A 12,822-nucleotide genomic window follows, 5' to 3' on the forward strand; every position below is an offset into this window, starting at 1 on the left:
TGTGAATTTACCTCTCCATGCCCTCTGACTGACCAGGCCTAGGGCTGAGCCTTGCAGATGACTGCTTGCAGCAAGGGTGAGGGGACCACCACTTCTGAAGGAGTGTGTGTTTGTCTAGACTGACTTACCTGGTGAGAACATAGATCTGCAGAGAAGGGGGAATGAGAAGCTGGTTTTAACAGCACAGAGAGCAGGGCAGCGGCACTGATGTGCTTATGGATGATGATTCCAGAAGAGCCAGCAAGGCAAGAGATCTGGACAAAGCATGACATCCTGGAAGTGGCAGAATTGCTGATTGTCCATTATCAGGCAGAAGGTGGAAGAGGAGGCAGGGACTCACAGAAGCACAGCAGTGCTGGGCAGGGTGGTAGCAGTAAAGGATAGAATTGAGGTGCCTGTGCCAGGCTGTCCACAGTACTGGCCTGGTACAAGGGCATTAGGAATGTTCCTCAGCTTTGAAAAACAAGCAAACAAAAAACTGTCAGAGGGGAAGAATGTAGGGCTGTGGTTATTCTGAGAGAGCTTAGCATCATCTGCCAGAAACATATTTCCTTTGTTGTGCTGTGGCTAAAGTTCATGCCAGACACTGGTGGGGGGGGTGAAGTGTCCTTGCTTCATCTTGCTGTATGTAAAACACTTGCCAGCACAGGGGACAGGATGAGAAGTCTCAGCTGAGCCCTTCTGCCTGTGTTTCCTTTCAGACCCTCTAGACATCAACCCCAGTGTGGACTTCCTCTTTGACTGTGGTCTGGTGGGACCAGATGATGTGTCCACAGAGCAAGATCTGCCTCGAGCTGTCCGAAAGGTGAGCTCTCTGTGGGTGCTGCCTGCTTAAAGCTCTTTGGGCTTGGAGCTGCCATCTGGGATGTAGGAGGTGAAATGTGCCAGAGGCTTTGGTGTGCTGGGGAGGTTGTGCCCTCTCCCCTCTGAACATGCTTGGCCTGTGGGCCACTCCTTGAATGAAAATACTTTGGAGGAGCTTTGAATGCTACAGGTCATGTGAGAGCTGGTCTTGTTCCTGTGGCCGTCATAATGGGCCTTGTTGGCTTGGCTGTCAGCAGAAGGGTGCCTGCTGGCGTGGGCACAGGCACACTGGGAGTCACACACTGCAGTCACAGGTCTGAGGGATGGCCACAACTCTTGCACCTGTCCCAGGTAGGTGCCCAGTCTCACAGTACACCTCTCTGCAGGGGCAGAAGCGCCTGGTGCTCTCTGAAAGCTGTTCCCGGGACTCAATGAGCAGCCAGCCCAGCTGTACAGTCCTGAACTACTCGTATGGAGTGAATGCCTGGAAGTCCTGGGTGCAAGCCAAGTACGCAGGAGGAGAGACCAGCAAGGGAGAGGAGCTACGCTTTGGCCGTAAGTGCCTTGTGTGGATGCAGTGGAGTGGCAGAGACCTCCCAGAAGCTGGATCTCAGGGTGCTGAGGTGCTCCTGACCTTGCAGGCTGTTGTCTGAGGCTGCTGTGCTTGTCTCCGCAGCCAAACCCATGAGGATCAAGGAGGACATCTTAGCCTGCTCAGCAGCTGAGCTCAACTATGGCCTGGCCCAGTTTGTCAAGGAGATAACACGGCCCAACGGGGAGCGCTATGAACCCGACAGCATCTATTACCTCTGCCTTGGCATCCAGCAGGTGAGGGAGGCCTTGCTGCCCTCCAGTCCTCCACAGCCAGACTTGGGGTCAGAACTGGTAGGGGGAGCTTTTACCCTTCATTCTGCTTCCTGGGGACCCAGAGAGGCTCACTGGACTCACCTTCATTGCCTCACCCCAGGACAGCAGCCCACCTGGTTTGGCCTTTGTTTCCAAGCCCAGAGTGTAGAGTGTCAGCTGTTTCCCAGCCTCACACCCTTCCTGCATATCCTTGAGGAGGGCTGGGAGATCTCCCCAAACTCATTCCCTTCTTCATTGCCAAGTCTCCTTTGTCATGCCCCAAGGTTTTCCTTGCAGCTCTCAGAAGTGTCTGCCCTGCAGCTCTGGTGGCACAAGGAAGGGTGCTCTGCATGTGTGCCCTGGGTTCTCTGGGGAGGGTTTGCGTTCCAGGTGCTGCTGTGTTTCTCTTGACTGTGTGTTCTGTCCTTTCTAGTACCTGCTCGAGAACAATCGTATGGTGAATATATTTACAGACCTTTACTACCTGACCTTCGTGCAGGAGCTGAACAAGTCCCTGAGCGGCTGGCAACCCACAGTCTTACCAAATAGTACGTGTCTTCTGAGTACCCTCAGTCACCACACATACCCAGTTTGTGCTCCTAGCCTGGGATCCTCTGGTCTGATTGTGTTCCCCCAGCCTCAACCCTCTTTCTTGGCGTAGGCAGCACAGTCCTGCTGTGTCTTGGGGTCAGGCTGACCCAAACTGACAGCAGGGCCAGTGTGGTTTACGCCTCAGCAGCTTCTGTAGCCCACAGTCAGCATAACTGGGAGCAGAGCACACTTGCTTTCTTTCCTGGGACAGTTTGAATCTTTGCAACACTTCACAGTGATGTCTCCACCCTTTGGCAAAGAGGATGCCAACCCAGGGGGCACACTGGCACGTCTTTGTGTTCCCAGCACATGGGTGAGCCCTGGACACTGTGCTAAGCCTTGGCCAAGGTCGCTGTGCTGCTGCCTTGTGAATGGACTTAACTTAGAGCTCTGCAGAGGCTTTTCATGATGCTGTGTTCTGAGGTGCCTTCCCTGCTGTGTCTTGTCAGTCAAAGATCCAGCCTCACCTCTGCATATTGGCTGTCCCAGGCAGAAGCATTTGGCTCCAGACCTGTGTATTTAGGCAGGAGCTGGCTGTGTCTCTCCTGCCTGCTGCTTTTCCTTCATCTCTCACTGAGTGTGGTGGAGCACTGACCTGGAGATCATTCTGTGGCCATCTATAGTGATGAGCAATTAGAATTAATTTGGGTTCTTGTCTGTGGTTTGGCTGTGATCTGGGGTGGCTTGTGGCAGAGCCAGCATCTAGTTCTGCTGATGTTCTGGAGAAGTAACCTTATGGAAAAAAAGATGTGAAGTGTCAGTCTTTCACAGATTTCTGGGCAGGATGAAGGAATTGCCGTAAGGCTGCTGTTGATGTGACCCGGTTCTTCCTCTGTGTGTTGCAGACACTGTTTTCTCCCGTGTCGAGGAGGAGCACCTCTGGGAGTGCAAACAGCTGGGTGTTTACTCACCCTTTGTGCTGCTGAACACCCTCATGTTCTTCAATACTAAGTTCTTCGGGCTACAGACAGCGGAGGAGCACATGCAGCTCTCCTTCACCAACGTGGTGCGCCAGTCCCGCAAGTGCACCACTGCCCGTGGCGTGACAAAGGTGGTGAGCATCCGCTACTATGCTCCTGCCAAGCAGAAGAAAAGCCGAGGTAGGGCCTGAGGGAACATCTCTGTCCCTCCCCCTGCTTCCGCTGTTGGGATACAGCCATGATCCAGCTCTCTTCCCCCTCTGCAGATGGTGGCTCTGGAAAACGGAAGCGTGAGGAGGAGGTACCGATGTTGGAGCAGCGGGAGAACAGGATGAACCCCCTCCGATGCCCAGTCAAGTTCTATGAGTTCTATCTCTCCAAATGGTGAGGCTTTCTCTGGAGAAGGGACATGTGCCATTTTGGGGCCACCACTCAGTTTTAGTGGGACCATGTGGAGTGACTGCTGCTCTCCATATGTTTGTACATGAGCTTGAAGCCTTGCACAAGGTCTGTGCTGCATGTGTAGATCACGGTTGAGAAAATGCTTCTCTCTGGCCTCTTCCACTTCTTGCCTTTCTCCAGACTGGCAGGAGCGTGCCATATGAGTCCAGGTGCTTGGGTGGTTAGGGGTTTTGGTCCTGAGCAAGGAGCTGCAGGCTCAGTTTGTGTCCTCATCCTGCTGAGTGATGAGAGGCTGTGGCAAGCCTTGAGGCCCCTTGCTAACCATGACAGCAGGCCAGGCTGGCTGAGCCCCTGAAGCTGAGACCCCCCAGGTCTGACCTTGCTCTCCCTTTGCAGCCCCGAGAGTCTGCGGAACCGCAACGATGTGTTCTACCTGCAGCCCGAGCGGTCCTGCATCGCCGAGTCCCCGCTGTGGTACTCGGTGATCCCCATGGACCGCAGCATGATGGAGAGCATGCTGAACCGCATCCTGGCCGTCAGGGAGATCTACGAGGAGCACAGTCGGCTCAGCAGCCTGGAGGATGACATGGACTAAGAGTGAGGTGCTGCTGGGCTGGCTGCGCTCCAGCCCTGGACACCCCATCTTCCTGCCTCCCGCTGCAGGGCAGGGGCCGTGCAGCACGGGAGGGGATGGTGCTGCAGCAGTGCTGTCCCTTCATCATTACCAGACTTGGACATCCCATCCTGCTTGTTACAGGCCTCCCTTACATACATGGCCCTCATGCTCAGCTCTGCCTCCTCCTTTTGGCTGCTGGGTGAACCATCTTTCCCAGGGCCAGTTCCCATGGCACAGGGGTGGCAGAGTCCCTGGGGCACCTGCCCTCACCTTTGTCCCCCCTACCCCCAGCCCTGCCACTCCCCCCCTCTTCCCCTGCCCCAGGGCAGGAATCTCACAAGGCAGCAGTGCACCATCAGACCAGTGGTCCCAAAGCTTTTATTTCCCTCTTCCTTCATCATTCCCTCATGAGGCTGCAGGTGGTATGGTAGGAACAGTAGCTCTGCTACTGGGGCAGAATTGTGGTTACAAGCCAGTGGGGATGGACCACAGGCTACCTGAGAGCCGTAGGGTCAGGGGGAGGGCTTTTCCCACGTGTGGGAGAGGTTTAGGTTGGCTTCAGAGAGTGGAGGGAGCTGGCACTGGAACATGAGAGCAGAGATCTGGCCTTACCATGGGGACACCTCCCTCATGTGCAGCTGAGATGTCTCTCTCAATTTGGTCAGTGTTTCCTGAGTTGTCTGAAAACTGATGGAGATGGGTGTGGGTCAGTGCTGCCCCTCTTTCCCCACTGTCCCCTGTCCTGGTGTAGGTCCCCTCCCCCATGCAAGGTGCCATCAGTGGGAACCTCTGCTCCAGCCAGGGGCTTGGGCAGCTGCTGGCAGAAACAGGGAGCTCTGCCTGGTCTCCCCCTCCCTTCCAAAGCAGCAGGCTGCCACCGCCCTGCCCAGAGCAAGTCTGGCTCCAGCTGTGCCACTCCCTGCTGCCTCCTGCCCCTCCTCATGTTCTGGTCAGTTTTATTGAGCTGTACATGGGTCTCCTGTTGAGCCTGTATATATTGTTCTGGGCCCTGGCCCGGGGCCATCTGTTCTCTGTGTCCATGTGGAGAGTGAGCCGCTCACCAGTCTTGTTGTAGTGATGCCAGGGCAGTAGGAACTAACCCTGTGTCTCTGGAAACCATTCATTTCAAATAAAGATGTGGAAAACTTTTGGCAGCCCCTAGTTTCCCACCCTGGGCAGGGTGAGCATTGCAGGAGAGCATGGCCAGTGTCCCTCTGCTGCTGTACACCACACTCCTGTCCGTCCCTGCCTGCGCTGCCTGCACTTCCTACCTTGCCAGCTTGGGCATGCTGGGATGGCCCCTGACCCAGTGCCCTCTGGCGCCAGCCTGGCATGCCCTGCCTGTCCCTGCCCTGCTTCACCTGACCTGTCACCTGCCCACAGGGCTGCAGCCCAACCCAACCCAACCCAGCAGTGGCCGTGCCCTGGCCATGCAGTGTGTCTGTAGGATGGACCAGTCAGAGAGCAATGCCATGTGGGCAGAGCAGGAGTCAAGGGAGGTGCAGTGAGTGTTTATTTGCTCCCCCATCCCAGCTTTACTCTCAGCCCTGCTGCTCCCAGGAGTGCTGGGAGCAGCTGAGCCGTGTGCCCAGGGCCATGCCCAACTCTCGTGCTGGCCACGGGATCCATTTCACAGGCCTGGCAGGGCCTGGAGACTGAACCTTCAGTGTGGCCACCAGTGCATCCCCCATCCCTGACCGTCCCAGCAGGCCACGTTCACACTGCCAGGTCTGCCGCTCGCATCTCCCCGTGGGACCCACCAGCCACCCCTAGCCACGCTCCCGCCTTCTTCAGGGGTGCCAGGCCATGGGGGGATCTGCCAGCAGCCAGGGGGCTGCCAACCCTGGGCAGGGTGACATGGGCACTGCGGGGCCCTAAAGGGCCACTGGGAGTGGTTATGATGCGGGACTTGGGGCCTGGCCCCTGCCGGCACTTGGTGAGACCCAGGTAGTAGATCTCCACCAGGTTGAGCAGCAGGGACACGCAGGCCACCCCCAGCATGAAGAGGATGAAGATGGTCTTCTCAGTGGGCCGGGAGATGTAGCAGTTGACAGTGTTGGGGCAGGGCCAGCGGCTGCAGGTGTAGAGGGGCTTCAGCTGGAACCCATACAAGGTGTACTGGCCCACAATGAAGGCCACTTCCAAGAGAGCCTTGAAGACAACGTTGCAGATGTACGTCCTCAGGATGGCCCCCCGCATGCAGACCCGTCCCCGCGTGTCCCCTGCAGGGAGCTGGGGCTGCCTGGGGCGCGGCCGCCTGGCCCCGCTGCCGGCCCGCGCTGCCGCTTGCTGCTGTGCCTTCTCCTCCAGATGCACCAGGTGCAGGATGTGGCCCAGATACACAAGGCTGGGGGTGGAGACGAAGATGATCTGCAGGACCCAGAAGCGGAGATGGGAGATGGGGAAGGTGCTGTCATAGCAGGCGTTCTGGCAGCCGGGCTGCTGCGTGTCGCAGGAGAAGCCAGACAGCTCGTCACCCCAGACCCGCTCAGCGGCTGCCCCCAGCACCAGGATGCGGAAGACGAAGAGGACGGTGAGCCAGACCTTCCCCACCACTGTGGAGTGCTCCTGGGCGTTCTCCAGCAGCCGCCCCAGCAGGCTCCAGTCCCCCATGGCACACGCTGCCCTGCAAGACAGCCGCCCTCCAGACACAGCCGCCCCACAGCCCACCACACCGCCACCCCATCCCCTGGATGGGCAGGAGTGCACAGACCCAACCCAAGGCTGTCCCTGCAGTGTCCCCATCCCAAGGGACCCCCTAACCCATCACAAGGAAGGCAACGGGAGCAAAGGCCTCCAGCAGAAATCTGGAAGCACCAAGGGGATCCCTGGGGACTCCTCACCGTAGGTGGGTGTGTGGGGCAGAGCCCAGTGCTCCCGTGCCGTCGGCTCCCGGGATGCAGGATGCTGCGAGGCCCCTTCCCAGCTGGTCCCCAGCTCCTCAGTGGGTGCGGACAGGTCTGCCTGGCTTCCTCTGTCTGTTCACCCAACAGCAGGCGTGGGGTTATTGGGGCACAAGGCAGCTGCATGCCCCATTGGCTTTCATTGTGACTGGCACATGGAACAGCCACTGGGGAAACCTTTTCCCTCTATTTTTGGTCTGGGCACTTTTCTAAATATATTCGGGGCTGCAGGGGCTGGTGCTGGGGGAGCACAAGCCCTTGGACACTGATCAATGCCACCCAGGGGTCACTGCTCCTGCAAGCTATCTGCCAGGGTACCACAGCCCCAGCTCAGTCCGGGCACTGCAGCCTCCACAGCCCCTGGTGCCACCCACCAGGGCTTGGGCGCAGGAGTGGGCACCCCACACTGGCACCCCCGCTCCCGGCATGCCCCAGCCAGAGCAGAAAGGAGGGAGGCAGCACCTGAGAATGGAGATTTAATGGCCCAAGATGCTCTCCTGGCCATCTAGGAGAGCCCGAGTGGTGCCTGAGGAATGCCATCCTTGGGACAGGGACAGCAACAAGGCCGTGGGGCGACTGTGGGGCAGGGTCCCCCACAGTGCTGGCCCTAGCAGGCAGAGCAGCGGTCACCCTTCTCCTGCAGCCCAGAGTTGCGGCGCAGCATGTCCTTGAGGGAACCGTCCTGCTCTGTCAGCAGCTGGTTGATCTCATTCTGCTTGTACTCGGAGGAATGCTTGTGCCCATAGAAGGAGCTCTTCCCCGACGAGGGGTTGGAGTTGTGCCGGCTCCGGCGGGCACAGGCCCGCACCACCAGGTAGACCAGCTCTGCCATATTGAGGACAATGCAGATGCTGGAGGTGACCAGCATGAAGACGGTGAAGATGGTCTTCTCAGTGGGCCGGGAGATGAAGCAGTCAACAGTGTTAGGGCAGGGATAAGCCTCGCACTTGACCAGCCGCATCATCTGGTAGCCCGGGTAGAGCATGTAGAAGATGTACATGAACACAGCCTCGAAGAGCAGCCTGAAGACCACGCTGCAGACGTACGTCCACCACAGCGAACCCGAGATGCGCATCTTGTGCTTCTTCACCTCTTCCATGTGCTTGGCATCTCCGTGCCCCGTCAGCAGCAGCAGCTTCTTCTCCTGGTGCTGCTGGTAGGCCACGTGCATGGCTACAAGAAGGGCTGGTGTGGTGACGAGGATGAGCTGCAGGGCCCACAGACGGATGTGGGAGATGGGGAAGAAGTGGTCGTAGCAGACACTGTTGCAGCCAGGCTGCTGAGTGTTGCAGGTGAAGGCGGATTTCTCATCCCCCCAGACACTCTCAGCTGCCACCACCAGCACCATTATCCGGAAGATGAAGATGACGGAGAGCCAGATGCGGCCGATGGCGGTGGAATGGCGGTTCACCCCGCTCAGGACCGTGTAGAGCCCGGCCCAGTTCATCGTTTCTCACGTCTGCAGGAGAGAGCAGTGAGAGACGGTGTTAGGAGCAGGAAGGGTCCTTGGCTGAGAGCCACCATGTCCTGGCCCCAGTGGCAGCAGCCCTGGGAGCAACTGACTGTCACAGCCCTGGCAGGTGGACGGCAGGATGGACGGAGAGCAGGATGGCAGAGTGGCTCCTGCTGCTGACAGGGCTCAAGGCAGCATTTTGACCAGACCAGGCAGGAGACCGTCTGGCCCTGCCACCCCACGCTGGCACAGGGATCCTAACCCACAGCTGCCACAGAGGATGGCGAAGATCCCACACCTCCACAGGGACCCCCAGTCCGTACCCAGTGCTGTGTTCTTAGGCTAGGAATGGACCCAAGGAGCAGCATGGGCTCCTCTGCACCAGCACATCCCTTCCTTTGTCACTCCACTCCCTGTGGGAGCAGGGCCAGGGAACCCCCTATGCAGTCACGCATTGTCACCCTCCCAGAACCATCCCTACCTGGGGAGCATGAAGTGACCCCGCACTCCAAGCACAGACCCCTGCCCCACCAGAGCCTCCCACTGGCATTGAGCAGCCCCAGGAGCTGCTTCCCACCCCGACATGAAGCTGCGGGGCTGGAACCTGCCCTCCAGCCACCCCTGGTGTGGAGAGTTGTGTCAACGCGTACCTGTGAGAAAGGGTCCTCGCAAGCTGCCCCCAGTGGCCCCTCTAAGGTCTCATGCCTCCCGCAGGAGAGCTCTGCTCCGCCTGCCCTCGTCTCTCTCTGCCACTGCCCTGCACTGGAAGTCATATGCTGCTTTATAAACTATTTACATACAATGGGGCCTTTATCGGCCCCTGAACAACACACTTTAGCATTCAGATCTAACGCCCTGACTTCCGCCCACCCTGGCCCAACAAAGTGCCTGTGTGCTGCATTCCCGCTGCTCGGCCCCGCACCCACTCCCACCTCCCCACCACACCCCGACCACGGGGTGCCCATGGCACAGACCACGCCACAGACATCGCTGTGCTGGGCTGGCGACCCAGGCTGTCTGGAGGTCCCTTCCCTTCCCCAGGATGCACGGGAGAGCTCAGCCGTGTGCCCATCCCGCATGGACAGCACAGGGCTGTGACTGGAGCAGGGGTCTGGCACTGAGCACTCCGTGGGTACCCGTGGGGTTGGGTGCTGCTGTTGTGAGTCCTGCCGTGCCCTCAAAGCTCTGCTGCCGGGGGGTTGGTGCTGACAGCGACGGCTGTGAGGGCACTGGAATTTCCTTGCATGTGCTCTGTCCTGTTGGGGACATGGGAAAGAGTCTGCTGGAGTGACACAGGCTGTGTGCTGGAAGAGGCTGCCCTCGGTGCTGAGCACTGTAGGGGCTCTACTTCTCTTCCAAGATGGGCCCACTGACGCTGTTCTACTGCTTGGACATGCTGGTGGGGGCAACCCACCCCATGCCCCTCAGGGCTGGTGTCCCAGCCACACCACCACACTGTGCCCCATTCCTGCAGAGATGGGGCCACATCCCTTGGGGTTTGTCGCCAGCCTCTGGTGTGGAGCAGCACATCCAATAAACCCTGCCAGCTGGGGGCTGCAGGTTGGCAGGGCAAGAGTGCCATCCCAAATGCCACCTCCTCCCCTCTGCCCGGGGTGTGAGTGCCCGGAGCTGCGCAAACAGTAGCAGGCAAAGAACCTCCAGCAAAACTATGGGGAGAGCAAGCAATGCCCACACTCTGCCCCTTGCCCAGCTCCCCCCACTGGGGCCAGCACCACCAGCTCTGCCCTCCCTGGCCCATGGCCGAGCCCCTCTGTGACTCCCCACCCTGGCCTCTGTGGTGCTGCCCAGCTGGGGGGCATGTAGCCACCACCTCCCCACCAGAAGTACTGTGCCCGCCGGCTTCTCACCTCAGCACCAGGAGAAACAAAGTTCTTGGGGATTGCAGCAGACTCACGCTCCAGCAAAGCCCTGGACTTTATACTGCCCTCCAGCACTTCACCCACCCCCCTCCCAAACAGCCTTGCTTTGCAGGACTTGCTCTACCTGGCCCTGCCAAGTAAACACTGCAGGTGTGTCCAGCCTGGACTCACCCCCACCAGCACCAACCACGCAGCTGAGCATCCCCCCAGCTGAGCATCCCCCGGGAACAGCTCAGGGGCCACTGCAGCACTAAGGCAGGGCCAGCCCCCCAGGATGGTCCTGTGGGAGCTTTCTGGTCCTCATGGCCACACTCCCCCTACTTCAAGCATCCTCTCTGCCACATTCCCTGCAGGCCAGGCACATATACCATGGCAGAGCCCTGCTCGCCATTCCAGGAGACAACTCTGGGTACCCCCAGCTCCCAGGACAAATTGACCTGCTTTTGCAGCAGATCTGCTTTTGGAGCCACCAATACCCAGATTTAATGTTTACAACTGCAGCCGGCAAAGGCAAACAGCCTGTAAACGATTAACCCAACCGGCCCGCTTCAAGGTCCCGCCACCCAGCACCCCGCGCGGGACACGGCGACCCTGCCCCTCATGCTGGGCCCCTAGGTGGGCTTCAGGAGCCTGAGCTGCACCCCTGCTGCCCTGGCCCCGGGGCTGCGTGAGGGTGACAGTGGTGCCGGCATCCCCCGCACGAGGACGGCAGGGTGGCACCGTGGGGCGGCTGAGGGGAGACAAGTGATGCCCCCCCAGCGGGGCGGGGGGCGGTGGGCGGTGGGCAGGGAGGTACCGGGGGTGGCCGGGGGTACGGGGCGGGTGGGGCCGCAATCTCGGCCTCTGATAAGCCGCCGGCGGCTGAGTCAGTCAGAGCCCGGCGGGGAGCGGGAGCCGCCGTTTCGCGGCACCGCCCTGGCCCCGGGGCACGCCGAGGGACCGGGGGGGCCCTCACTGAGGGGGCGTACTGGGTGGTGACGGGGGGCAGACTTGGGCGGGGAATGTGGACAAGGGGCTAGTGGGGCCAGGCTGGGAGGATCAGGCTGGGTGGGGGGCACCGGGGGGTGATGTCGACGGGGACGGACTGGTGGGCACTGGAGGATTTGTGGGACGGGCTAAGTGGGACGAAGCACAAGGAGTCTCCTGGAGGCAGGTTGGGGCGGGTGGGGGAGCACTGGGAGCCAGGTCGGGGGTCACTGGGGGCACTGGGAGCCAAGCTGGGGGTCACTGCGGGTCACTGGAAGTCACTGGGAGCCAGGGTATGGGTCACTAGGGGCCTCCGGGGGGCTACTGGAAGCCAAGTAGGGGGCATTGGGGCACTGGGAGCCAGGCGAGGGTCAGTGGGGGGTCCGGGCAGTGCGGGAGGGGGGTGGTCGCCGGCGGTGGCACCAGGTGGCGCTGCGGGGCCGGCCGGGGGCGAAGGGGCCGCACCTGCCCGCGGCAGCACCCGGTGGGGCTCAACTGGGAATCCCTCTGAAAATATAATAAAATTAGAGAAAGAAAACAGAAAAGAGGGAGGAGGAGCCCGGGGCGTTGCTGTCCAGCCCGGTGCCCGCCCGCTGTCTTGGCCGGGAGTTGGTGGGAGGACCAGGGGCCCCAGGGATGGGCGGGAGCACGGGCAGCCCCCTCGCCTGTTTGCCGTAGGTAAAGCTGTTGTGCAAGAGCCAGCGGTCAGGAACAGGCTGTACCAAGCAGCCGTGGCCGGCGCTGCCTCCAGTACGCAGAAAACTACCCCATCCACGACCACGCGGACCAGAAACGCTCTCTTTGTTAATGACGTTAATTGTGAACTTAATTAGGCGTCTGAAGTTGCAGCAAAGAGGTCAAAGACGTGGGCTCGTCGAACACAGAGAAGCTGATGAGATGGGCAGGACTGAGCCAACATCCGGATGGCGGGACCAGGGTGACGCAGGCGTTGGCACACTGCTGGGGTCAGAGATCTTGCAGCCCAGCAGTTTCACTGGTACGATGGAGGAAATCAAGCTCAACCATCACTGAAACACCTCTGCTGTCAGGAGGAAAAGAGCAGGCTTTCAGAGCCCCCTTTCCCCAGCCATCCTGCCCCAGGAAGGGCTGGCCCTATGAATAGCTCAGCCTCATCACTGGGTGACCACTGCAGTGCAGAGGCCTCTGGGCTTCCAGTCTTGGACTGACAGCAGCACAGGCATCCCTGGATTCAGGCTGCTGCTCTCAGAGAGACAAAACCCTCTGGTCTGAGTCAACTGCCAGGAAGGTCATTGGCAGTGGGTGAGCACAGAAATCCTTTGTGCTGCTGCAGCACGGGGCAGAGGGGGTTGCAGTATACGACATAACAGCTTGTCCTGACTGCCTGTGAGTCTGCTGTCCTGTGTCCTAGGTGCATCAGGGGTGAGGGGAACAGGACCAGGATGCTGCTCCAGTGATGCTA

General features: G+C 59.7%; 3 protein-coding genes across 10 annotated transcripts in view; 1 reads left to right on the forward strand and 2 right to left on the reverse strand.

The window, feature by feature from the left end:
• The window catches only part of ZMYM3 (zinc finger MYM-type containing 3), a 32,454-nt gene extending 27,126 nt beyond the window's left edge, over window positions 1–5,328 (forward strand). For all 6 annotated transcript variants that reach the window (XM_064669649.1, XM_064669654.1, XM_064669652.1 and 3 more), the window contains 7 exons: window positions 702–805; window positions 1,191–1,359; window positions 1,481–1,632; window positions 2,084–2,198; window positions 3,087–3,341; window positions 3,428–3,545; window positions 3,960–5,328. In XM_064669649.1, coding sequence (XP_064525719.1) covers window positions 702–805; window positions 1,191–1,359; window positions 1,481–1,632; window positions 2,084–2,198; window positions 3,087–3,341; window positions 3,428–3,545; window positions 3,960–4,158 — 1,112 coding nt within the window. In that variant the 3' untranslated portion in view covers window positions 4,159–5,328. The remainder of the gene's footprint in view (window positions 1–701; window positions 806–1,190; window positions 1,360–1,480; window positions 1,633–2,083; window positions 2,199–3,086; window positions 3,342–3,427; window positions 3,546–3,959) is intronic.
• A 341-nt stretch (window positions 5,329–5,669) lies between these two features.
• On the reverse strand, window positions 5,670–7,398 carry LOC135421330 (gap junction alpha-3 protein-like). Its single transcript, XM_064669676.1, is given in 2 exon segments — window positions 5,670–6,805; window positions 6,807–7,398. Coding segments are annotated over 2 exon segments (969 nt in total). The 5' UTR covers window positions 6,866–7,398; the 3' UTR covers window positions 5,670–5,895.
• Window positions 7,399–7,545: 147 nt separating this feature from the next.
• Window positions 7,546–10,536, reverse strand: GJB1 (gap junction protein beta 1). Of its 3 annotated transcripts, none has more exons than XM_064669681.1 (3): window positions 10,404–10,531; window positions 9,197–9,297; window positions 7,546–8,556 (listed from the first exon to the last, which is right to left on the reverse strand). In XM_064669681.1, exon 3 carries the CDS (start codon window positions 8,527–8,529, stop codon window positions 7,690–7,692), a length of 840 nt encoding a protein of 279 aa, XP_064525751.1. In that variant the 5' UTR covers window positions 8,530–8,556; window positions 9,197–9,297; window positions 10,404–10,531; the 3' UTR covers window positions 7,546–7,689. The 3 variants fall into 3 exon arrangements, with proteins under 3 accessions (XP_064525751.1, XP_064525749.1, XP_064525750.1); XM_064669679.1 differs by having other exon boundaries at window positions 7,546–8,541; window positions 9,186–9,297; XM_064669680.1 differs by lacking the exon at window positions 9,197–9,297 and having other exon boundaries at window positions 7,546–8,541; window positions 10,404–10,536.
• Window positions 10,537–12,822: the final 2,286 nt, after the last annotated feature.

Source organism: Pseudopipra pipra, chromosome 13 (assembly GCF_036250125.1).
Source record: "Pseudopipra pipra isolate bDixPip1 chromosome 13, bDixPip1.hap1, whole genome shotgun sequence".
NCBI classification, from domain to species: domain Eukaryota; kingdom Metazoa; phylum Chordata; class Aves; order Passeriformes; family Pipridae; genus Pseudopipra; species Pseudopipra pipra.

Bases quoted from the DNA above. Each gene is read 5' to 3' on its own strand.
- GJB1 (XM_064669680.1), bottom strand. From the start codon at position 8,529: ATGAACTGGGCCGGGCTCTACACGGTCCTGAGCGGGGTGAACCGCCAT.